The sequence below is a fragment of the Aristolochia californica genome, unplaced genomic scaffold (genome assembly GCF_029961685.1).
Source record: "Aristolochia californica isolate CCGP_79_NKW_82.1479 unplaced genomic scaffold, dmAriCali1.0.hap1 SCAF_1, whole genome shotgun sequence".
Classification (NCBI taxonomy): Eukaryota; Viridiplantae; Streptophyta; class Magnoliopsida; order Piperales; family Aristolochiaceae; genus Aristolochia; species Aristolochia californica.
The window spans coordinates 53,994,995-54,020,228 of record NW_027181770.1 but is presented as its reverse complement, the minus strand read 5'-3'; the positions used below and the strand labels follow the sequence as shown (position 1 = coordinate 54,020,228).

At 37.9% G+C, this 25,234-nt stretch overlaps 3 protein-coding genes across 7 annotated transcripts in view; 1 reads left to right on the top strand and 2 right to left on the bottom strand.

Moving 5' to 3' along the window:
• The window catches only part of LOC137960684 (apoptosis inhibitor 5-like protein API5), a 28,647-nt gene extending 13,114 nt beyond the window's left edge, over positions 1-15,533 (bottom strand). Inside the window, exons 1-9 of one of the 2 annotated variants that reach the window (XM_068808305.1) lie at positions 15,181-15,533; positions 14,925-15,086; positions 7,393-7,492; positions 7,246-7,311; positions 6,993-7,075; positions 6,753-6,827; positions 6,414-6,563; positions 195-260; positions 29-94 (exon numbers count right to left, since the gene is read on the bottom strand). In XM_068808305.1, the coding sequence (XP_068664406.1) occupies positions 29-94; positions 195-260; positions 6,414-6,563; positions 6,753-6,827; positions 6,993-7,075; positions 7,246-7,311; positions 7,393-7,492; positions 14,925-15,086; positions 15,181-15,258 (846 nt within the window). In that variant the 5' untranslated portion in view covers positions 15,259-15,533. The remainder of the gene's footprint in view (positions 1-28; positions 95-194; positions 261-6,413; positions 6,564-6,752; positions 6,828-6,992; positions 7,076-7,245; positions 7,312-7,392; positions 7,493-14,924; positions 15,087-15,180) is intronic. The other variant, XM_068808306.1, reaches the window with a different exon arrangement.
• Positions 15,534-16,493: 960 nt separating this feature from the next.
• LOC137960630 (homogentisate 1,2-dioxygenase-like) lies at positions 16,494-20,210 on the top strand. 2 transcript variants are annotated; one of them, XM_068808299.1, is made up of 10 exons: positions 16,494-16,598; positions 16,684-16,919; positions 16,989-17,216; positions 17,457-17,536; positions 18,133-18,300; positions 18,413-18,588; positions 19,000-19,069; positions 19,162-19,316; positions 19,616-19,699; positions 19,789-20,210. In XM_068808299.1, the coding sequence occupies exons 2-10, from the start codon at positions 16,708-16,710 to the stop codon at positions 20,011-20,013; spliced, it is 1,398 nt and encodes a 465-aa protein (XP_068664400.1). In that variant the 5' UTR covers positions 16,494-16,598; positions 16,684-16,707; the 3' UTR covers positions 20,014-20,210. The 2 variants fall into 2 exon arrangements, with proteins under 2 accessions (XP_068664400.1, XP_068664403.1); XM_068808302.1 differs by lacking the exon at positions 16,494-16,598 and having other exon boundaries at positions 16,726-16,919; positions 17,035-17,216.
• Positions 20,211-22,000: 1,790 nt separating this feature from the next.
• LOC137960611 (homogentisate 1,2-dioxygenase-like) lies at positions 22,001-25,206 on the bottom strand. Of its 3 annotated transcripts, none has more exons than XM_068808275.1 (7): positions 24,819-25,206; positions 24,522-24,749; positions 24,203-24,282; positions 23,304-23,399; positions 23,040-23,214; positions 22,563-22,773; positions 22,001-22,442 (listed from the first exon to the last, which is right to left on the bottom strand). In XM_068808275.1, the coding sequence occupies exons 1-6, from the start codon at positions 25,028-25,030 to the stop codon at positions 22,647-22,649; spliced, it is 918 nt and encodes a 305-aa protein (XP_068664376.1). In that variant the 5' UTR covers positions 25,031-25,206; the 3' UTR covers positions 22,001-22,442; positions 22,563-22,646. The 3 variants fall into 3 exon arrangements, with proteins under 3 accessions (XP_068664376.1, XP_068664389.1, XP_068664383.1); XM_068808288.1 differs by having other exon boundaries at positions 22,563-22,629; XM_068808282.1 differs by having other exon boundaries at positions 22,563-23,214.
• Between the last annotated feature and the right edge of the window lie 28 nt (positions 25,207-25,234).

Below are 25,234 nucleotides of genomic sequence, written 5' to 3'. Positions count from 1 at the left end.
AAAAAAAAAACATAAAAAACAATATTACCTTATTGAAAACAGAGAAAATATGTTTGTTCAAGTAGTTTAAAAACTTGCTATTCGAGCCACCCCTCTGAAGAAAAAGAAAGAACATAAGGATAACATATTGAAAAAACGTAAGACAGCTTCACAACATAATCCGATAAAAAATTTAACATAATCTGTGTCTTTACCATAAAAAAAGGAAGAGCTAACAACATGCATGAAATCAATCTATCTATGTGATCAAGATCTGAAACCTGCAAAATAAAACCAAAATCATTTTAAGTTCAGTGCACCATCAAACATCATCACATAAGCAAAAAGGATACCAACTATTTCATCTGGAAATAGTCATAGCTACCATTATTAACTGTGAAAATTGAATCTACATTCATCTCATAACAACCACTCCTAGTTAGGAATCCTTTTTCCCAGCTAATAATGATGATTTTTCAAAAACTAAATCAAAGTAAATTTGTTCTTAGCAACACTACTTATATCCAGGCCTAAATAAACAAACAGCAGACCTCAAACATAGACAACATAAACAGGGCACAAACTAACCCAATAGAATATACTCCCTATTTTAAAATGAATATCTGAAGTCAGAAGGTTTTTTCCCAATTAATACAAGAGGATTTTCCAAACCTACATCAATGGGGAGTATCACCACAAAGGATAAAAAAAACTACAAATGCTATTCAACAAATAATAATTATAAAAGGGACCACTAAATTGCCAAATAAAATGAGTGGAGGCTGTTTCTCAAATACAGTTCTCTCACCAACATTAAAGTTCCAGAATTCAATGGGGAGTCACCACAAAGGATAAAAAAAACTACAAATGCTATTCAACAAATAATAATTATAAAAGGGACCACTAAATTGCCAAATAAAATGAGTGGAGGTTGTTTCTCAAATACAGTTCTCTCACCAACATTAAAGTTCCAGCATTCAATGGGGAGTATCACCACAAAGGATTAAAAAAAAGAACTACTAATGCTATTCAAAAAATAATAATAATAATAATAAAAAGAACCATTAAATTGCCAAATAAAATGAGTGGAGAGTGTTTCTCAAATACAGTTCTCTCACCAACATTAAAGTTCCAGCATTCAATAGGGAGTATCACCGCAAAGGATAAAAAAAACTACTAATACTATTCAAAAAATAAAAAAAATAATAAAAAGAACCATTAAATTGCCAAATAAAATGAGTGGAGTGTGTTTTTCAAAGATAGTTATCTCACCAACATCAATGTTCCAGCATCTTGCTTCAAAATCGATGTTCCAGATTTTGTTCCACACTAATGGATGGGTTTCATGTTAAAACAGGTCCTTCAAATTATGGAAATTATTAAGCATGCCCAACAAAATGCAACAGGTCATCCAAGCAATTCATAAGGCTTGCCAATTCGAAACAAAAATCAAAAAGTCTCTAGGAAAAACCATTAGATGAATAACTTTTGTGTCCAAGTCCATCCCAAAATGAGTAGCTGAAGGTTTTTTTTTTTCTCCCAACTAATAACATCATCATTTGTGTAATTGGGGATTTGTGTGGTACTATTATTAACACTCACTTTCATGTGTTAGCCCTCTTTACCGTTCTTCCACATGGACAAGTTTTAGCACAGGCCCACGTACGAATACCTGCTTCAACACCATGCTAAGATGAGTATAGATCTATCCTAAAATGATTAGTAGAAGTTAGGATACCTCTCCCTACACAATAAGCACAAATTTTTCCTAATCTTAGATCCATGTGGGACTGTTCTAACACATTATAATTCTAGAACCATATGAAAATAATTAGCAAGAAGAAAAGAAAAATATAACAAGAAAGAGAGAGAAAAGAACATAAAGAGGAAGAGAGATATGAGATAGAGAAGTCAATTATTGAAATACTGACCCTTCAATAATTCAAACATGACCATTAGCTCTCGGGAAATATACTGTTGGGCTCCAAAACTTGCTTTAAGACCATGTTAAAGGGGGTCTAGGTCCATCCCAAGATGACTAGCCAAATTAGGAGGTCTTTTTCCAACTAATAACCATACGATTTTTCTATTCATGAATCCATGTAAACTATTTTTTTTTTTTTAAATAGTGCTTGATTATATTAAGGCCCAAAGGAGCAAAATTAAGGGGGACCGTCCCAAACAATGAGAAATTGTTGGGATGTTTCAGATTTAGCAAGCTTGTCAGCCAAGGAATTGGCTGACCTAGGAATGTGGCTCCAAGTACAAGAAATAGAATATACAATGTCTGCAATGGAAGAAATTGTGGGCCAATGTCACCGCAGAAGGGAGGTGGTGCTAGAGCACCAACTAATGACAACTTTAGAATCCCCTTCAATCATCAACTTTTCGTGAAGATGGTCCTTGAAAATTTTCAACCCATGGAGAAGGGCAGTCACTTCCGCTATATTGGAGTCAGTAATACCAACTGGTCCGCATAAGAAAGAATAATCTCACCTCTGTGATTCCTGAAGAGACCACCCACTCCGGCTGGTCCCGGGCGCCCATAGCGCTTTCATCAAAATTTAACTTCAAGCAGTTACTAGGGGGAGGCTCCCATTCGGTCATGGCTGACACTTTTTGCGGACCTGCCATATGAGCCAGAAGACTCCAATTCCAGCTAAGAGAAATTTCCACTTGACGCGCAAATTCCTTCCTGGTATGCAACTAGTTGGCGATCAAGAGATAGTGCTTTCCAGGCTTTTGAATTTGAGTTTAAACCTCCTATTATTCCGCTCCAACCAAAGACACTACAGGATATGAGCAAGGCAAGCAGAGAGGAGCAGCTTGCCAATTCTTGGCATACGCGTTCCCAATACCATCTGGAAGGTGCCAAAAAGCTCTTGATGAAGGCCCACCTGATTACCAACTTTCTGGAAAATTGCCATCCATACATACCATGAGTACCCGCAATGAAGAAGAGTATGCCAGACAGTCTCCTCACATACACCACATAGAGGGCCAGTGTTGTCAGGGACGGTGAAACCCCTCTTTTGAAGTTTGTTAATTGTGAGGATTTGTTCTCTGATTGCAGTCCATATGAAAAAAAATTATCTTGCTAGGCATAGAGAGCTTTCACATAAGATTTGCATTGCTCAGGAGTGCTGGGGTCGTCTTCTCTAATATGGGAATACGTTGAGGCCACCGAGAAGATACCATAAATGCTAGGCTTCCAGATTAATTTGCCATGCACCCGATCTCGGATGACAGTGTTGCTGAGGCTGGAAAGAAGCGAGCACAAGGCACTTGCTTCTTCATCATTCAGACCACGGTGGAAGTGGAGGCTCCAAGACTGATTACTCCATGAGTCAGCCACCGATTGAGATAGATCCATAGAAATCCTTACTAATTCCGGGTAATCCTCCAACAATGGCCGGGGGTCGCACCACTCGTCTGTCTAGAATCGAAGGGTCCTCCCATTACCAAGATAGAAGGAGGTTGCAGCCCTGAACTTCGGAAGCAATTTGAAAATGCATTTCCAGATTGGGAATAAGCAACGGGCGATACCCCCCTCTCTCCACCAATGACACAGGAGGAGGTAGAATCTCACCATGTTACTCCACAAACTGTTCTCCTTGGAATTGAGATTCCAAATCCACTTAAGAAGGAGAGCACAATTCATATCCTTTGTAGGCCGAATTCTCAAGCCACCTCTGATTTGGGGCTGACAAATCTCTTTCCAACTAACCAAATGGTACCTGAAGGTGTCTTCAATACCTATCCAAAGAAAACGCCAGCGAATAGCATCAAGCTTTGAGCACACCGATGTCGGGCAATGTGTGAAAGGATACGATGTAATTGGGCAGACCTGCCAAGTATGACTTGAGCATGATAAGTCGACCTATTGTGGAAAGAAGTTTGCCCCGCCATGTGGTTAATCTCTTCTCAAACTTCTTTATTCATTAGGGGGGGGGGGGGGGGGGGGGGGGGGGGGGGGGGCAAAGAGCCGCAATGGGACGTGTGTCAAACAGTGGCAGTCCCAAAATAAGTAGCAGGCGTGCTCTCTAATGCAACCCAAGAATTTTGCCATGTCACGAAGCACTGAGTCTTCAATATAGTATCCCAGGAGAGTAATTTTCTTCCAATTAATGCTCTGGCCCAAAGCCAACTCAAATGTAAACTATTCTTTTTTTTTTTGAAATGTAAATGTAAACTATTCTTAACAAATGACAATAATACTTTGTATAATAAAAATTAAAATATAATAATAATTTGAAAGATGAAGGTTGAAATATTCCTAAAAGAATTAGAAGTTCAAACCAACCCAATTCACTATGCCACTAGCAGCATTAACCCATAGGTGAATTTCTTCCTCCCTATGTATTATCTGCCATGAATATGATCTCTTGGAACACTCAGGATTGAAAGATGCTCAAAAGCAGGGCAGTTGTTCATGACAGCATATTCAATGCTCGCCTAGCGCTTGTTTTCTTCAGAAGACCAAGCTCCAAATCGTTGCCCAACCATTGGTTTGTGACCTTCTGGCCTCTTGGTTTAGGGGCTTACTGCTGGCCTGGGACTGCTCGATTTTGTGCCCCAATGATGCATTGAATGGTCGGTAAACGCTATGCATCCTTCAAGTCCCTCACAACTAATGACTATTGGGCCATATGCAATATTGACAATCTTAGTCCTGCCAACAAGGAAGAGTTTTGTGTTGAGCTTAATGAAAATTTTCAGAACTGGGATGGGATCTTCCTTCATTTAAGGGAGAGACTGCAACGTAATCAGATTTCCCCACAAGAAATGTCCACCAGCGACAATCTTCACCCTAGCTATGTGTCAATTCTGGATTTCATTGGTAGAAACCAGTTCTTTAACTATCCAACTGTCTCATTAGCCTGGACCAACAGCTAGTTGCGAGCCATTCTGTCATAGCTTGACAGGTTTCTTCCCAACCCTAATTGCTGAGTCTCTTCCAAATGCACACAGTTTCACTGACCCTAGACTGGCCTTGGATCACTGCCCTATCATCCTTGACGGTGATCAATGGAACATGGGACACAACCGTTAGGTTTTGAGTGTGCATGGTTTGAACAACTCATTTTGCTTTTTTTGGGGAATCATATTGTAGTTGTGGGCTCTGTTTGCCATCAGTTCTCCCTCAAACTCAAGATCCTGAAAGATTTCATCAGGACGTAGGCTCAAGATTCATTCAGTATACAAAAGAGAAGAGGGCAGCCCTCTTAGCCAAGATTCAAGACCTAAATACCATTGAGGATTCCAATCCCCTCCGATGAAGACAACCATCATTGCACCCACAAGCATGAATTGGAAGTTATCATCACTCAAGAATGTATTTTTTGGAAGCAGAGAGTGCACTTAAAGTGGCTTATGGAAGGGCACGAAAACATAATTTTTTAACTCTATGGCTTCTAATCATCAAAAGTGCAATCTCATTTCAGCCCTGAGAATTAATTGGGCCCTTAACTCTGATAGCACCATGATCTCTTGGAGCTCACTCCCCATTCCCATTTAGGTTCTCTTGGTTCTGTTTTCTTGTTCCGATTTATTTCCTGGTAAATTCTTCTCCTTAGGGAGCCTTTCTAATGGAATTGTTTTCTCATTGTTATAAAAAACAAAGATAGGCTAAAGGAGTAACTAGTCTACAATAAGGGGGCAGACATTCTCTATTAATTTGATTTTAAAGGTCCCCCTATTAAGTTCACAAGGTCTAACCAGTCAAGCAGAAGTAGTAATGCAAATGAATGACTTAACCAAGATAGAATCAGTTGGACCACTCAATGAGAGCAAAACCACAAGAAAGGGCATAAATTTGACTCCATAATTTATCTTTTCAGTCATGTACTGCTTTGTTAACAAACTACAACCCGAATTTGAACAAAATCTCTTCATGTCAACCATAATTGTATTTTTCAGAAAAATGCCAACGAATCTGACAAAAAAAATTAGATGTGGGTGCTCAAAACAAAACTACTACAATAGAACTTCTTTACAAGTTGTTAGTGGGAATAGTTCCACATTGATAAAAGTTAAGAAAAATATTATGGTAATTAGTTAGAAAAACAGCCTCCCGACTTTGGTTAGTCATTATGGAATGGATACGGAACCAACTTAACAAAAGTATGGTTCAGGCTAATTTCCATTAATATCAATCCTATAATCATAAAAGTCATAAGGAAGTCTGGTTGCTCTGCAATTCAAAACACCATGACTTGACTGAAAATATTATCATAAATAGAGAGTTAGAGTTATGAACATACTGAGTGATGCAAACCATGTATTACACTCAAGTAACAATTCACAGTCCCATCATTCATTCTATAGAAATCTTACAGAAGCTGCCACAGTGCAAAATTGCATGAATCACTAATATTGTTCATTCTATATCTACCTTCCATATACCAACAATAGATGCTCCACATGAAACTTACATTAAACTGGGCATCTAGATCAGCCTGCCCCTCAATAATTTCAATAAGTTCCTGCACACGCTCTGGTGGAGCTTCCTCTCCAAATAAGGTTAAACTCATGAGGAAATCCATAAACATCTTAAATTCAGCACCAGTAACATCCTGCAAACTCTACAAATAATCAAGTAACAAAATTGTTAATTCTTCACAACATCAAGAGCACAAGAATAATAAACATTCAATACTTTACACATGTAGTCAGTTGAATAGATTGCTCGGTATCTAACTCATAAACCAGAGACTACCATATCTCTCTGTATGTTTGCGAAAATGACTACATTTTTACAGCATTCAACTCACTTTTTTCACTAAATCTGTTATGTGTCTTTCCATTTGCGCTTGTGGCTTCAAAATTTCAGCCTTGAGAGGGAATACCTGGAATAAAACTTAAGATATATTACCATAATAAATTAATTGCAAAATGCACCACTACATTTTGAAGATTTAAACAGGAAAACAAAAAAGAAAAAGAGAGAGAACGAGGGGAAGAGAGAGAGAGAGAGAGAGAGAGAGAGAGGACAAGGGTTACATGGGCCACACCTTATCCCGGATAAAACCAAGAACTTTTTCTCTAACGTTCTCATCACCACCATCTATATGTTTAAATAAAGATGTTAACGATTCTGCAAAATTCAAAAACATCAATAAGAACAGGAACTTCTTCCATTTGCGAGAAATATTCAAGAAATCATCATGACAAAATGGCAAATAAAACCAGCTGGTCAAATCAACATACATAGATCACAGATTGCCACATGTTATAAATTTTGAAAGAGATTTCAGAGAAAACTACCTTTTACATCCTGCCTTAAAATAGACATCAGGCATTTCTGCACGGCATCACGCTCCACATTTTCCTCTATAAGCATTAAAAAAAATGCATTATGCAACTAAGAATAATAAGAGTAGGTTTAGGAAGACCAATAGTAGCATGATTTACCAGCTGTTAGAAGTTGCCCAACAACATAGACAATTTTCGAAATGTACTCTGCAGTATCCTTGCAAAGAAGTGGAAACCCACGAATTGCTTGAATCCTGACCTATACTCAGACAAATACAAATCCAATCATATTTGCACAAATTGGTTGAAGCCTGACATGTACTCAGATATATTCCAATCAGATCATTTTCTTCGTCCACTTTTTTATTACATTAATAAGAGGTGTAAAAATTTGCCCAATACAGAACACCTTTTATAATTTAGAACTGAAATCTGTAATTATCAAGACAAGGAAAGCAAAAAAAATCTGACGTTTACATGTCTAAACAAATTGTTAAGGAATAGCCCCACATGGATTAGTGAGTACAAAGACTTTGAGTTTATTAGTTGGAAAAGAGGTTGCCTAAGTTGGCTAGTCATTTTGGGATAGGCCTTGGACCCACATATGAGTACCCGCTCTAATAATATGTAAGTTGGGACCAAGTGGTATCAGAGCCAGGTTTGCTTTGAGCACTATAATTGCTTCAAAGTAACAACAACAGAAGCACGACCCGGCCAATTATAATTATGTTAATTAGAACCAATCAACCCAAGGATAATTGAGGATTCAATTTTTTAGTCGAAATTATTCTCCTCTAACATCCCCATGGTGAAAGTATCACCAACTCATTCAATGGTTAGTGCATACAATCATCCAAGATATCTAAAAGGCTTTTCCTGGGTGACAAAGTAGTAAGATTATCATAATAGCATTCTCCTTGGTAACAGGATATAGTAAGATGAACCACCAGATTTAGATACGCTTTCTTCTCTTCAATTTTCCACCTATAGAGTATCCTCAATCATCTCCAAACGGATCAAGTAATCTTCTTGCTTTGTTTCCTGACCAATAATGAGGTGGACATGACCTGGCTTCGGCCACAACAATAGGCTCTCATCTATGCCCTAGAATACCCATGGATGGCTGTACCTATAGGTGCCACTATCAATGACAGGAGTCTGGTACATAACTTTCTTCTTTCTTTGTTCTTGCTATTTTTTTTGGGGGGTGAATGACAAAGGTCTAGTACATAATCAACTCGAAATATAGTTGTTGGATTGAGCCTAGTTCTACCCCAAAATGACTGACTACTTAGGAGGCCTATTGTTCAACCTTGTAAACCAATAACACTTTTTAGCACTTATCGATATGGCAGTACTACCACTCAACACTGCCCTTGATGTCTATGCTTACACATAATAGGGCTTGACATGTGAACAACACGTACAAAGCACAAAGTCAACGAAGCACAAACTGGTCCTAGGCCCAAGCAAGCATCCTGCTTCGGTATTGTGTAAAAGTTAAGAATTAAGAAGAGAGAGGAGAGAGAGTAGAGTGCGATCAATCCAGAACTCGCTGAGAAATCAGAAATCGACCTCTCTTCTATTAAATATCACTTGAGTGAAAAATAAGGTACAATGACAGAAATACCTCTCTACACTCAACTCCTTATATCTCCCTAATTACATGACATACAAAACTGAAAATTGAACCACTAACTACCATATGAAGCAGAACACTTTCCTACTCTAGAGGGATATTATGAGTAAGGTAAAAAACACAAAAATACCCTTTACATATAATTCAGCAATGGCAAAGTAAAAATCACTCTTATTCTCAAAGGTAGCTGCATAGGGCTTCAGCACAGTGAAATATCATCTAAGCAGGTCCACAACTAGCACTAAATCTACAAGAACCATTCTGAACTTCAGTAACCTTCTTGAATTCCCAAAGAATTTGTTTTCCTCTCCTTTGCAGATATGTCATGAATTACACAACATATTTATGCTCCATGTGTAACAAAAAATAACTCTGATGTCTTACACTGTATACCTAGTGTTTAACCTAAACAATCATGTTGTTCAAGTTGTTTCTGTCTTGTGAAACCACCATGTATGCACCGAAGCTACCCCTTTTTCAGTACAGGAAAAGCACAGCAACTTCCTTCTAAAACCTGCAAAGCACCCCTTCAGAGGACTGTTGAGAATCAAGTCCAGCACTCCAATCTCCTCACAGATTTCATGTTCATCAAATCTCCAGCAAATTGAAAATAGTGGTTCCATCTCTTATATTTATTTATTTTTATAAGGACAAGGAACATAGTGTTTTTCTTTGAATGCTGATTATTCATGCACACTACACCCAATATCCCCCGGTTAAACTTGAACCCAAGACCTTACACTAGAAACTCTCCCATGTGGCCATTTAGTAAAGGCCCACTCCACATAAACAACATAAATTAGACAGCCATTTTGTACTTAATTTGTTAAGATATATAATAGTGTTAAAAGACACCCATGTGTGTAGGGGTGGCATGACTAATAAATTAGACAACCATTTTGTAATTATGCAAGTTGGTGTATGTCCTCTTATGTCTTTTTCCTATTGAAGCATGTAACCCTAAAGGTATTGTAGTCATTGTAAACCCTTTTCCACAACTATAAATACAACCTCAAGGCATGGGTTAGGGCATTCAAGCGTCTTCCTCTTAGCTCAAATTCGTCCATGTACCTCTCTCTTTCTTTCTCTCCCTTGGTTTCTTCTCTCCTCTCTCCTAAAAGTTGGGAGTTTCTCTTTTCTCTCCTTCCCTTGAAATATTTTGTGTTTATGTGTTGGCTCTAGAAATCAACAAGGTATTAGAGTGGGCAAAGATCTAACATAGAGAAGGAGAAGATGGAGAAGAAAGGAAGGAACAGGAAGAAAAAAAAAAATAGGAGTTTCTCGTTTTTCCCTTAGTCTTCTTTCTATATGCTTGTTTTTCATTGGATTCATGACTCTCTTACCATGATTATCATATAGAATATTATATGCCATTGGAAATATCTTTGAGTCTACTTTCCAACTATAAAAGAATTGTTCTAATCAGATTTTTATAAAAAGAGAAATCGACATCTGAAATAAAAAAGTTTCGAGCAGCAGCAGAAAGCGTCCAATTTCTAAACAGTTTGTACCAACATGACTAAGAATTTATATTGAGAATTATATCTGAAAAGAAAGTTATGCGAATCTACTTTATATCCCAATAAACCGTTTCTTAATCTGATCTTTCTAAAGAAAGATATCCACATTGAAAGAATCAAAGGTCATGTTGGTAGCCTATTGCATGCAAAAATCCGAATTAAAGTCGCATTTTTTGCTTCACTTTTTGAGTTGCTAATATTGGTTAAGTTTCCTAATTGCTTTCAAAATCTAGTTAAAATTTTATAAACTTGAGTATTTTTCCTTCCTTAGTTCCTTTTTTTATCTCATATTACATTGGTTTCCTTAAGAGAAGTCTTTCCTTATATGAATTTAGTTTTTTTTTTTGACAAAGTCTGAATTTTTGAATTAGGAAGTTTTGTTTCTTAATTCTAGATTCCAAATAATAGTGCCCTAAATCTCCCTTATTCCAGAATTTATCTTTTAAATATTTTCTTTTCAAATTGATCTAGTTGTATTAAAAAGTAATTGTCTTATATGAGAAGTCTATGTTTAAAAAGTTTCCATTATTATGTTTCATCTCAAAACTTTCTTATTGGAGATTTTTTTAAGTTTCCTCAATCGTCATGTTCATAGAGGAATTTGTTTTATCTCCCTCTTGGGTCCTACTTGGTCAAATTTTTTAAGTTATTTCCAAACTACCGTTACAATCTCCTCCTTATTATGGTGGTGATTATTTTCCCTTCCTTTAATCTCCATTACCCTTTTACTTAGTTACCTTTCTCCTACCATCCTTTTTTACTCTCGTTTACCCTCTTAGGCCAACCCCTTGGTGCAATGCTTCGGTTGGTCCTTTTTTTATATGTGGGTATTTTTAAGTCCATTGAGACTTTTTTATTGGTAACTTTGGGTTTTTATCGCCATGTTTTGAGTGACAGGCATTACCCACTTTAGTGATTATTATCACTATTTTGTTCGAAATTCTTAAGGAAAATGTGTGAATTTAATTCAAAGGAAAGGGAAGAAAATACAACCTAGCGCAGCGGCCCCTCCTCCACAACGAGGTATTGGAGGGAAGAGCCCCTTTTAGCATGAAAGTTTGCCAAATGATTGGTAGATATGGGTGTGTGAGCCCAAATACAATTTAAATTGACGGTTATATTATAAATTTCAAAATAAGTGTCCCAGTGTCGCCAAGGGGCGAATTTTCTTTGTGCACCAATCAATGACCACCTTGGAGTTACCTTCGATGATGAGGGGCCTATTAAGACAGTCATGGAAAATCATGAGGCCCAGAAGCAACCTAGCAAGTTCTACAGTAGTGGAATCAGAAATGCCTAAAGGGCCGGCAAAGGATAAGAGGAGACAACTTTCTTCATCATGGATGACCCCTTCAAATCCAACAGGACCAGGGCAGCCAAAAGCACTTCCATCGAAGTTCAACTTAGAGTGGCCATCGGGGGGGTGCACACGAAGGCCCTGTCATGTTGGCAATCAGATATCAATTTCTCCTGAAATTGGTGCCGCTAAGGTGAAAGAATTCTTTCTTTGCCAGAAGCCAGGCGTAGACATGACCAGCAATGTTCTCCGCAATTACCTCAATCAGAGCTGATTTAAAACGAAATTTCTGGTTATTCCTCTCTTTGTCAGAAATCCTTCGAGGTTGGTTTCAACTCTTGTTATATCACCCATGTTTTTTACTTTTTGAGAGTCAGTGTCCGATTGAGTACTTATCTTTGGGACACCTTGATGGAGGAGATAATTACTATAGCTAATTGTTTTTGCTTCAAGCCGTTATCATTGCCATTACCTCCCAGCTTGAGGGGGAGAATAGAAGGAGAAGTATGAAGGAAAAGATTGGAAGTTGAGTGTTGCAGTAGTTGCACCTCCTTTTGAATTCAAGTATGGGTGTCGTTATCATTTGAGAAGAAGTATAATCTACAATGAAGAATTCCACGTGTTGTGGTAATCAAATTTTATGTGACTAGAATATCCAAGGGGGAGAAACAAGATGAGAACAAGATGAAGATTACAATCAAGATGTGAACAAAAACAAGATGAATCAAAGCAAGGCAATGAAAATTTCTTTTTTAAACACACAAGTTTCTTAACCAAGATTATTTGTAGAGTAAAATTACAAACACCAGCTTGAGGGGGAGTGTTAAAAGACACCCACTTGAGTAGGAGTAGCATGGCTAGTAAATAAGAAGAACTTCATAGAGATGGCAGAGAATTGTAATTATATATCTTTTTTTCCTTTTGAAGCATGTAGCCCTAATGGCATTGTAGTCATTGCAAACACTTTTCCACAATTATAAATACAATCTCAATGCATGAAATAGAGCATTCAAGTATCTCCCTCTTTGCTCAAATTCGTCCATGTACCTCTCTCTTTTCCTATTTTTTCTCTCCCTTGTTTTCTTCTCTCCTCTCCCAAGAGCTAGAGTTTCTCTCTTCTCTGCTTCCCTTGAAATCTTTTGTGTTTATGTGTTAGCTCTAAAAATCAATAAATAGCATGAAATTTATCGTAACTGGCTAGCGAAATTATTCAAAGAAAAATTAATAGGATGTTCCATTGCAAAGTTTGATTCTATTATTTTCCATACCATTTGATCTATTTCCACATCTTCCAAACTTCTCAATCTAAGGTTAACATATGTTCAATGCTTTTTTTTTAATCATTTTTCTTTGAATAGCTGTTTTGTGTCATTTCACCAACATTATGGGCAATAACCAGCCAATGCATAGAGAAAGTAAATTACCCCAAGGCAACAAAATGTGGGTTTACAGTAAGGAGAACTACGCTCTCAAGAGAATGTGTTTTTTGTGTTAGTATAAGTTAATAAAAGGTGAAATAAAAAAGGTGGAACACTTAACCTTTAATTTTAGGAGCAGTCAGTGCCCAGGAAGAGTAGAACCTCAAGAAAAGGAAAATGGAAATTAATTCCAGGGTAACCTACTTTCTCTAGAAAATGAGTATTTTGTGTTACTGTATGTAAATGTGAAGTGCCCTATAGAAAACGGAAATGATTAGCCTTTTCAATTTCAAATCTAACTTAGACATAGAAGATAACATTACAGTACGTCATTTAACTTAAACATTCTTCAAAGATATTGAAATTCCATCTCCTTAGTGGAATTCCACTTCTCTCTTTTTATGCATAAACAGGGTAACGTACTTTCTCTATGTAACACAGACTCCACAAAATTTCATATTCCATTTGCACCACTATATTGGGCACTTCCTCTAGGGAATTCACTCTGTCTCTAAACATTCCAGGTGCACGAATAGGACCTTCAAATCAGAGTTGAGACAAGAGTATATGCATCATGTCCCCACATCTCACTTAAACCCTCTCTCATTTTACCCATGAACCAGGTGATTCACTTTCTCTTGGAAATGTGGGGTCTACTTAAACTTTCCATGTGCACTACCACACTGGGTTTATAAGTACTGTTTCATGGAAATATCATTTAGCAAACCACTAATTTGCATCAAATAAATTCAGAATTTTCTGCGTCTATGTACTGAGGCTCTCACCATAAACTCATAAAGAAAACCATAACCAATCAGATGTGTTTTCTGCTTAACAATCATTGACAAGAACTTACGTAATCCTTCGTAGGTACCGTGTCATAGCTAACATAACTCTCTGAACATCCACCAAAGCCATTTCTGTTACTTCATCCTAGATTTTTTTTTTTTTTTTAATCTCAGTTATAGAACACAGACACGAGCACCAATCTGGACCAAGAGCATACGAGACCCAAAAATGAGTCAAAACCTGGTTGCCAGGCTGTGTTGACAGGTGAACCATCAACCTAGCCCTGTCACTAGGTCAGGCATCGTGCATGGGAATTTCTCGTGTGACACAGAACAATGGAAAAGAGAGGGGAAGGGGAAGGAGCAGAGCCTCACCCCTCCCACCTTCTTCCACCAATGGGGAAGCCTCCTGGGGACTCCAGCCCACCTTCCCCCGTTGTTTCCACTACATTGTCCTGCTGACGGAAGTACAGCACCCCAGCAGGGGGGATGCTACCCACTCCCCAACCGACAAGAGAGGGGTTGGGTCTCTGCCCCCTCCAGCAACCTGATTGGGGGAGAAGCCAATCATTCACTTTTTTATTATTTTCTAAAACTAAATGATGAATATGATGTCATTACCAGTTCAACCAGTATTTAAACCTGATTTGACAAGACTCACGTCACCTGACTGAGTCGGTGACCAGGTGGATCTTTATAATATTGGTTCCTATATAGCTACTCAGTTTTCTGGCCAGTAAGGAAAAAATGTTAAAAACACTAGAATGTTCACTACCAATTTGTCTTAAACATCAGTCAGCTAATAGCGAGTTTCAGAATAGAGATGCTCATATGATAAGTTCCGAATAGCGTTCAATGTTCCATTTTTGGCAAGCAGAGCTTTCCCAGATGGTCATTCCCATTGAGCAGTACACTCACTTCTTGGTAAGTTATAGAAACCAATTGCAGGACAAAAGCACTAAACTTTCAATTTTTACCAAAATTCAACCCCTTAAAAAGTCAGTGGAAAAGAAACAAGCAGAAACTCACCGCAGATTCTTCATCCTCACACAAATCGAAGTGAGCATAGATGGCGTCTGCAGCAAGCCCGGGGAAGAACTTGACGAATCTAGGGATCAGCTGAGCTGCCAACTGCTTGGCCTTCGTGCTGCCTTTTGCGGCCTTGATGATTCCCTCGTAGTCACTGACATGCTGCAGACAGAAGAACAAACTCAGAACCCAGGAAAATTAAGAAGGATTTCAGTCCCTAAAAAAAAAAAAAAGGTCATACGAGAAGGGAACTGACCGCAGACTTGTCTTTAGCTTCACTGAGACGCTCCCCATATTCATAAAGCTTGTCAATGTCACTCGCGTCAGCAGCCATTTACACCAGAGGAAAGTGGAGGAGAAGCAATATAAACCAAAAATGGAGATCGGAAAGGAAGAAATTAGCACACCAAACAAGAAAAAGAGCAAAGGCCTTCCGCCAATTCAGTGAACTCTTGCTCCTGTTCTTTCTACTAAGTAGAAGGAGAAAAGGCAGAAAACGAAAACAATAAGGACTGCGAAAGAAGAAAAGGGCCTTGTTATCCGTCAAAGGATGAACTGAAGAAGCAAGGGTTTTGCCCGTGCTAGATTTTGAGCTCTGTGATAAACCGCCACTCGCGTCCGCAGAACCTTCAAGTATTGCTAAGAAAAACAAAAACGGCGATAGGTAAAGAGCGGCAGATCATGAATTACGAAACTATCCTTGCTTAATGATAAGTATGACATCTTGAGGTAGGTGGTGGGATGTACCTTGGACGGCGTAACGTAATCTGCAACGTCATATACTTGAAGATGAAATTCATGTAAATGAATTAAATAAATTTGAAACAGGACATGAAGATGAACTTAATGAACTTACTACTCAATCAATCAATCAATCAATCAATCATGAGTAACAGTTATCTTTTTGTCAATCCTTAGCCTAATTGGTCGATCAGTTGATCGACTAATGCATATTTATTTGATTAGAAAACTTAAGTAGATTGATTAGTACAAACCGACTGAGCGATCATACATTGATGCTCTGGGCTATGCAAAACTAAGTGTGATTGATTAAAGAATTGTATATGATCAATCATGTTTTGTGTCCCTTATTTGGTATACTTCTGTTTGATTGATAATACTTTATAATTTTTCAATGCCTACGACATGGATTGGACTAATCAACCATGTTTTATAACTCATTCTAGCAATGTTCTATCTAATCAATCAATCACCCTAATTGATCGATCATATTTTATATTTTTTTACCAAGTTGCACTTTGGATGATCAATCAATCACCCTAATTGATCGATCATGCCAAAGCCAAATTTCTAATCTAGGTTTCAAAGCACGTTAAAAACTATCTTAAGTGATTCTATCATGTTTTAAACTTTGATATGCATCGATAAAACATGTCGTGAATGAAATATGCCTTAAAACTAAAAAAATTCATTTGTACCTCAAATTTAAAGTTTTAGGGATTTTTTATACAATTTGGATTCTAATATTTCATTCTTTGTTTTTCCAGGTGTGTTTTTTAACTTAATTGAACAGCAAAGCTACCGAGTCAAGCCGGCCCACACGAGTCACGACTGGGATTGTTGATCATCTGCCGGGCGCCTCGTTGAAATCGATCAAAATCGCAGCCTGTGGATATCTTGCCCGACCAAACTGACATCTTCGCCTTGAGCCTAGTAAGAAAACTTGATAACCAGACGATTTCTCCAACAGGTTACTTACCCTTGCTATTTGCCTTGATTATTTTTACTTCTATGTAAGCAATTCGCGAAGAAAATTTATAAAATGGAGGAGAGTGTGAGATCCGACATCTCAGATTCTGATTTCTCCGTCGATCTGCGGTATGAATTGGGTTTTGGCAACCATTTCTCGTCGGAAGCCTTAAGCGGAGCCCTGCCACAATGCCAGAACAACCCACTGGTCTGTCCGTACGGTCTGTATGCGGAGCAGATTTCAGGAACTGCATTTACTGTTCCGAGGAAGCTCAATCAAAGGAGGTGCGTTGTTTTCGCCTCATTACTGCTTTTATGAATTACTCCCTCTTCATTCATGATCAAATTTTGCAGTTGGTTCTATCGTATTAAACCTTCTGTCACACATGAACCGTTCAAGCCTCGAGAACGATGCGGACACCTTGTCAGCGAATTCAACCAAGCTACTAGTTGTGCTACACCAACTCAATTACGCTGGAAGCCGATGGAGGTCCCCGAGCGTCCAACTGATTTCATTGATGGGTTATACACAATTTGTGGAGCTGGAAGTTCTTTTCTTCGACATGGTTTTGCTATACACATGTAAGTTGTATTTCACGGTCATGGGACGTTTTAATTTGTCCTGATACATATCTCAGAAACCGGATGCTGTTTTTGCAAGCCATGCATCTTTTATTTTGTCTTGAGAATGAATGAGTGTAATGCCTCACTTCTGGTCTATATCTATGAATGCTTCTGAGTTTAGTAATAAGGTTCTGGTCTGTGTGGTTCCTTAAATGCTAAACTGGATAAACCTCTTCTTGGATCTCTATGTGCCTCTAGGTACAACGCTGACAAATCTATGGACAATTGTGCATTCTGCAACGCTGATGGCGACTTTTTGATAGTTCCCCAGAAAGGAAGTGAGTCCTTTGTTTAAGCTATTCCATTGTTAAATTTCTTGGGTGATTCCATTTTTTTTGGGTTTCACCACCATGAGTTTTGTCAAGGAATAGTCCCATATGGATTAGTAAGTACAAAAATCTTGAGTTTATTAGTTGGGAAAGAGGCTTCTTAAGTTGGTTAGTCATTTTGGGATGGGCCTTGGACCAAACTTCACATGGTATCAAAGAGGGTACTCATATGTGGGCCTACACTTAAAAATTATCCATTTGTAAAGCTACAAAAGAGGCTTATACATAAAATTATCCACTTGTAGAGCCACAAAGAGGGCCTACACGTGAGGAGAAATGTTAAGGAATAGTCTCACATGGATGAGTGAGTACAAAGATCTTGAGTTTATTAGTTGAGAAAGAGACTTCTTAAGTTGGTTAGTTATTTTGGGATAGTCTTGGACCCAACTTCACAAGTCCATATATGATATATGAAAACATGTCCAAATTTAGTGAAGACATAGTTATCAAATTATAAAATTTGTCCTGACTCTATTTACCTTAGAAGTCAATTTGCATAATTTTTCATTTGCTCCTTTAGACGGCTCTCTCCCTTTGTAAGACAGGATTATGGATCACAACTGAATGTGGAAGAATGCAAGTGTCTCCTGGCGAAATGGTTGTTCTGCCTCAAGGATTCCGTTTCTCTGTTTACTTGCCAGACGGTCCATCACGCGGTTACATTGCTGAGGTTTTCGGTACCCATTTTCAGCTCCCTGATCTAGGCCCTATAGGTACTTAGATCTTCTTAGGGCCAGTAGGTTTCCTGTCATTCTTCCTGTTTCTTATTTAAACATTTTACCTCTTCTTTCGGGGAGTCAGAGAGGCTTTTTAATCTTTTTGTAGGTGCTAATGGCCTTGCTGCTTCAAGAGACTTTCTTGTACCTACAGCATGGTTTGAACAGAGTCTCCGTCCAGGATATACAATTGTGCAGAAATTTGGTGGCGAATTGTTCACAGCAAATCAAGATTTTTCACCATTCAATGTTGTTGCTTGGCATGGCAACTATGTTCCTTATAAGGTGCTGGTTGTGATTTCGCATTAGATTTTTTTAAACCTGTCATTAGCCACAAATGTTGCATAGAATATTGAGATGTCGGGTTCTCAGTTGCTATGATCATTGATTACTCTTCTATTTATTGTTCCTGGTAAATAAGCCTATCTATCTTAACATTTCATAGCTTGGATGCCTTACAATCAGAATGCATGTTTCTTTCTTTTCCCAAATCTAAGAGATCTATGATGCTTGAAAGCTACTGACTACTATATTTTACCTCTGGTTGGCAGTTGCTTACAATGAAGACTTTTTTCTCTGTTTTTTTTTTAATTTTTTTGGAGAGTGGAGGGGAAGTCTTCCTACTTTTAATGAAACAATTATTTATTTTAATTTTATTTTTTGAGTATTTTTTACTTGAGTTTCGCTTTGTTACAGTACGACCTGAGTAAATTTTGCCCTTTCAACACTGTCCTAGTTGATCATAGCGATCCTTCAATAAACACAGGTTAAACTGTCACATACTCAACTTTCTTCCTACTCTTAATTTTGACTTTTATAGTGCCTAAAGTGCTGTCTATCCATATTATTTCCTGGCAGTACTGACAGCCCCATCTGAGAAACCCGGCGTTGCTTTGCTGGATTTTGTCATTTTCCCTCCACGGTGGCTGGTTGCAGAGCATACTTTTCGGCCTCCATATTATCACCGGAATTGTATGAGTGAGTTCATGGGACTAATCTATGGTGGATATGAGGTATGGGCATTTCTGTGGTCCCGTTGGTATTTTGCCTATTTTGTCATAAATTTGAGTTGTAGTACACTAGGGCTTTGTTACCAGCCTAACAATGTCAGGGAATATATCTGGAAAATTGAAATGAATGGAGTCAATTTGTTCACTTTTAAGAAGCATCATCTACTGAATTATGGTGGTTATTCAATGAAGGATTTTTTTGGACTGGGGTTTAGTCCTTGTACGATTCTGCATATTGTGGATGTGCTTGATTCCCTTGCTTGTAAATCTTGCGGTTTTCATTTTACTTGTTAATATTGTAGGCCAAAGCAGATGGATTTGTACCTGGTGGTGCTAGCCTTCATAGTTGCATGACCCCTCACGGACCCGACACCAAGACATTTGAGGTATCAAAGGAACATCATTCGAAACTCTGGTAACTGGGACCTCTTTCCCTCTGGTTCTAGATTTCTTATATACTTGTTTTCTTTTGCAGGCAACTGTTACTGCTCGAGCGGATACCGGACCCTTCAGGATTAGGGACACAATGGCATTCATGTTTGAATCATGTTTAATTCCCCGAGTCTGCCCCTGGGCTCTGGAATCTCCATACTTGGATCGCGATTACTACCAATGTTGGATTGGTCTTAGGTCTCACTTTTCATATGAAGGAAAAACAGTGAGTAATGGAGATAACAGAGAAATACACCCTGAAGAGTGATGGTGTCCAAATGAAGAAGGCTTTAGAAAATAAGAAGGCTAGGAGCTGGTTGCTGCAATTAAATCCGGTCTTCCTCTAAGAAGTTGTGCTTGTGATTGATCTCCTTTCTTTTTCTACTTCAAAATCCTCCCTGTACATAAGCTTTGGTCCCTTTAGATAACAAACCCTAATAATTGATATGCCTTTGTGAATTTAAATTTAGGCTATGTTGCATTGCTGCCTACATTATCGAGATGCTCTAGTTTATGCATACAAGTTTAAACTACAAGAAAACACCTTTGAACTTGTACTCTTCATTAATACATATGAACAAAGAATTCTTGCCAGTTTGTAGATGTATTTTCTTCCTCTTTTCAATTTCTAGTGCATGACAGAGGAAGTCTGATTCAGGATTGCCAGTCTAAATACCTGTTTGGCAACAGAAAAAGAAACATAAATAAAAGTCTAATAGTGTAAGAATCATGGTTTCTGGAATTGGTATCAGTATCTGGAATTATGGCAACAAAGCCCTAGTGTACTACAACCAAAGTTTATCACAAAATAGGCAAAATATCAATGGAACCATAGAAATACCCATACCTCATATCCACCCTAGATGTACCATGAACTCACTCGTACAATTCCGGTGCCGAAAAGTAGGAGTGGCATCGAGCCAAACCGAGCCCGAACCTGCCTATGTTCGAGTCAAATTTGATTTAAATATTTTGAATTCGAGCTCGAATCGATCCTAGCCTCAAGTTTAAAATTATTATCGAACTTGAGCCCAATAATTTTAATTGAGTTTGAGCTGAGCTCAAACTTTAATATTCATTTAAAACTTTTCAAAAATTACATGTCTTGAGTTTGAACTCCAATATACATTTAAAATTTTTCAAAAAATACATGTCAAATAATTATATATAAAATTATACATACATTTTACATAAAATTGGGCATGACCTCTACTTAAAATTAGGTATAAGGGTAGCATCAAATCAAGCTGAGTTTGAACCTTCCTATATTCGAGTAAGTTGACCTAGCCTCGAGCCTAAAATTATAATCGAGTTCGAGCATAATAAATTTAACCGAGTTCGAGGTTAACCTACATTTAATACTTTACATAAATTATATGTCAAATAAATTATCTAGAAATTTATGCATACATTTTTAAAAAAAGAATGATAGGAGAGGTTCTGGATTGAATATCGATAATGGATTAAAACCCACCAATATTAATCTTTTTTACCCCAAATGTTGTCTACCTTATTTTGTAATTTTTGAATCTGGCCATAAATTTACTATGGCCTCCTTAGTGCCCCTGATTGAAAATTTATATTCTAGGAAAAACTAGAAATATTTTTCCCAGGATACATATTTCCAAAAAAACCTTTAAATAAAATCCTATTACTATTAGAGACTTACTAGTAAATTACAAAAAATATTTTTAAATTTTCTTAGGAAAGTTAAATGGACCTCTTATTGCCTATTCTAGGAAAATAAATAAAAATTAATAATCAATCTAATATATTACTATACTTATCGATAAATTTTTAATCAAATAAAATATCAAACACAAAATTGTTATGAAAATTGATTCATGCTAAAGTTATTATAGCATCAATTATCAAATACTTATTTAAATTTTTTCTATACGGTTTTATAACCCATCTCAGCAAAAAAATCTTATTTAAAAAATTATATGATTTTTTAATAAAAATTTCTAATTAAAAAAATATTTCCAAAAAACATGAGGCACTAATAGTCCCTATATTTCTAGTAAAAATGTATTTTTCACATGTATTAAAAAAACCACTAATAGTCTCTAGAAACATATTTATACTAAAATGTCTTTTCAATTTCTTCAAGAACCATGAAGAAGGGACAACAAAGTTTTTTTTTTTTTACTTGTTTATGACCTCACCCGTGTGTCTCTCACACGTGCGAAATCGTTTTCGCATTGGTTTAGATCTCGCACGTGTGACTTTCACAGGTGCAAAATCGTCTTCACATGGGGGGGGGGGGGGGAATTATTTCTCCCAACTTACGTCTCACTTTGGTTTTCCACTGAGACAACGCGGAGTGTAGGACTGGTGCCGGCGATGGCAACAAAGGCGAATAAATAGGAAAAAAAAAGAAGAAATCGGAGGGAAAGGGATGTAGCGGCCGGCGAGGAGCAGTCGACGGCAACAGAGGCAGCCATAGTGGCGGACGAGAGGGGCTCGGCGTCCCCCCCCTCCCCCTCTCCCACTCCTGATCCCGCGACTCATGAGCCCGTTAACAAGCCGGCTCACAAGCTTTCTAGCCGAACCTTGATTCAGTCGAACTCGGCTCGTTAACTCAAACGAGTCGTAACTGGTACCGAAAGGTATACTCTTCAACCAGCCACCGTGGGGGGAAAATGACAAAATCCAGCAATGCAACGTCGGGTTTCTCAGATGGGGCTGTCAGTACTGCCAGGAAATAATACACATGCAACAGTGAACAAATAATATGGATAGACAGCACTTTAGGCACTGTAAAAGTCGAAATTAAGAATAGGAAGAAAGTTGAGTATGTGACAGTTTAACAACCTGTGTTTATTGAAGGATCGCTATGATCAACTAGGACAATGAAAGGGCACAATTTACTCAGGTCGTACTGTAACAAAGTGAAACTCAAGTAAAAAATACTAAAAAAATAAAATTAAAATAAATAATTGTTTCATTAAAAGTAGGAAGACTTCCCCTCCACTCTCCAAAAAAAAAAAAAAAAAACAGTGAAAAAAGTCTTCGTTGTAAGCAACTGCCAACCAGAGGTAAAATATAGAAGTCAGTAGGTTTCAAGCATCATAGAAATCTTTGATTTGGGAAATGAAAGAAACATGCATTCTGATTGTAAGGCAACCAAGCTATGAAATGTTAAGATAGATAGGCTTATTTACCAGGAAAAATAAATAGAAGAGTAATCAATGATCAGAGCAACTGAGAACCTGACATCTCAATATTCTATGCAACATTTGTGGCTAATGACAGGTTTAAAAAAATCTAATGCGAAACCACAACCAGTACCTTATAAGGAACATAGTTGCCATGCCAAGCAACCACATTGAATGGTGAAAAATCTTGATTTGCTGTGAACAACTCAGCCACCAAATTTCTGTACAATTGTATATCCTGGAGGGAGACTCTGCAAACCATGCTGTAGGTACAAGAAAGTCTCTTGAAGCAGCAAGGCCATTAGCACCTACAAAAAGATTAAAAAGCCTCTCTGACTCCCCAAAAGAAGAGGTAAAATGTTTAAATAAGAAACAGGAATAATGATAGGGAACCTACTGGCCCTAAGAAGATCTAAGTAACCTATAGGGCCTAGATCGGGAAGCTGAAAATGGCTACCGAAAACCTCAGCAATGTAACTGCATGATGGACCATCTGGCAAGTAAACAGAGAAACGGAATCTTTGAGGAAAACAACTATTACGCCAAGAGACACTTGCATTCTTCCATATTCAGTTGTGATCCATAACCCTGTCTTACAAAGGGAGAGAGCAGTCTAAAAGAGCTAATGAAAAATTATGCAAATTGACTTCTAAGGTAAATAGATTCAGGATAAATTTTATAATTTGATAACTATGTCTTCACTAAATCTGGACATGTTTTCATATTATGGACTTGTGAAGTTGGGTTCAAGGCCCATCCCCAAATGACTAGCTAACTTAAGAAGCCTCTTTCCCAACTAATAAACTCAAGATCTTTGTACTTACTAATCCATGTGAAACTTTCCTTAACACCCCCTCACGTATAGATCCTCTTTGTAGATCTACAAGTAAATAATTTAAGTGTAGACCCTCTTTGTGGCTCTACAAGTGGATAATTTAGGTGTAGACCCTCTTTGTGGTTCTACAAGTGGATAATTTTAGGTGTAGGTCTTCTTTTGTGGCTCTACAATGGATAATTTTAAGTGTAGGCCCTCTTTTGTGACTCTGCAAATGGATAATTTTAAGTGTAGGCCTATATATGAGTACCCTCTTTGATACCATGTGAAGTTTGGTCCAAGGCCCATCCCAAAATGACTAGTTAACTTAAGAAGTCTCTTTCCTAACTAATAAACTCAAGATTTTTGTACTTACTAATCCATATAGGACTATTTCTTAACAGGACTCATGGTGGTGAAACAAAAAAAAATGGAATCACCCAAGAAATTTAACAGTGGAATAGCTTAAACAAAGGACTCACTTCCCTTATGGGGAACTATCAAAAAGTCGCCATCAGCATTGCGGAATGCACAATTGTCCATAGATTTGTCAGCGTTGTACCTAGAGGCACATAAAGATCCAAGAAGAGGTTTATCCAGTTTAGCATTTAAGGAACCATACAGACCAGAACCTTAAGACTAAACTCAGAAGCATTCATAGATATAGACCAGAAGTGAAGCATTCACTCATTCATTCTCAAGACAAAATAAAAGATGCATGGCTTGCAAAAACAGCATCCGGTTTCTGAGATATGTATCAGGACAAATTAAAATGTCCCATGACCGTGAAATACAACTTACATGTGTATAGCAAAACCATGTCGAAGACAAGAACTTCCAGCTCCACAAATTGTGTATAACCCATCAATGAAATCAGTTGGACGCTTGGGGACCTCCATCGGCTTCCAGCGTAATTGAGTTGGTGTAGCACAACTAGTAGCTTGGTTGAATTCGCTTACAAGGTGTCCGCATTGTTCTCGAGGCTTGAACGGTTCATGTGTGACAGAAGGTTGAATATGATAGAACCAACTGCAAAATTTGATCATGAATGAAGGGGGAATAATTCATAAAAGCAGTACTGAGGTGAAAACAACGCACCTCCTTTGATTGAGCTTCCTCGGAACAGTAAATGCAGTTCCTGAAATCTGCTCCGCATACAGACCGTACGGACAGACCAGTGGATTGTTCTGGCATTGTGGCAGGGCTCCGCTTAAGGCTTCCGACGAGAAATGGATGCCAAAACCCAATTCATACCTCAGATCGACGGAGAAATCAAAATCTGAGATGTCGGATCTGACACTCTCCTCCATTTTTGAATTTTCTTCGCAAATTGTTTACATAAAAGTAAAAATAACCAAGGCAAATAGCAAGGGTAAGTAACCTGTTGGAGAAATCGTTTGGTTATCAAGGTCAGCAGATGATGAACGAGCCTAGTCGTGACTCGTGTGGGCCGGCTTGACTCGGTAGCTTGGCTGCTCAATGAAGTGACCAGATCCTTGTCGAAACAGTGATTA

Excerpts from the sequence above, each read along its gene's own strand:
- LOC137960630 (XM_068808299.1), top strand. The coding sequence starts at position 16,708 with ATGGAGGAGAGTGTGAGATCCGACATCTCAGATTCTGATTTCTCCGTC. Across the intron at positions 18,301-18,412 it reads CCCTGATCTAGGCCCTATAG|GTGCTAATGGCCTTGCTGCT; the intron begins GTACTTAGATCT and ends ATCTTTTTGTAG. Across the intron at positions 18,589-18,999 it reads GCAACTATGTTCCTTATAAG|TACGACCTGAGTAAATTTTG; the intron begins GTGCTGGTTGTG and ends GCTTTGTTACAG.
- LOC137960611 (XM_068808275.1), bottom strand. The coding sequence starts at position 25,030 with ATGGAGGAGAGTGTCAGATCCGACATCTCAGATTTTGATTTCTCCGTC. Across the intron at positions 24,750-24,818 it reads AGGAAGCTCAATCAAAGGAG|TTGGTTCTATCATATTCAAC; the intron begins GTGCGTTGTTTT and ends CAAATTTTGCAG. Across the intron at positions 23,215-23,303 it reads CTTAGATCTTCTTAGGGCCA|GTGCTAATGGCCTTGCTGCT; the intron begins GTAGGTTCCCTA and ends ATCTTTTTGTAG.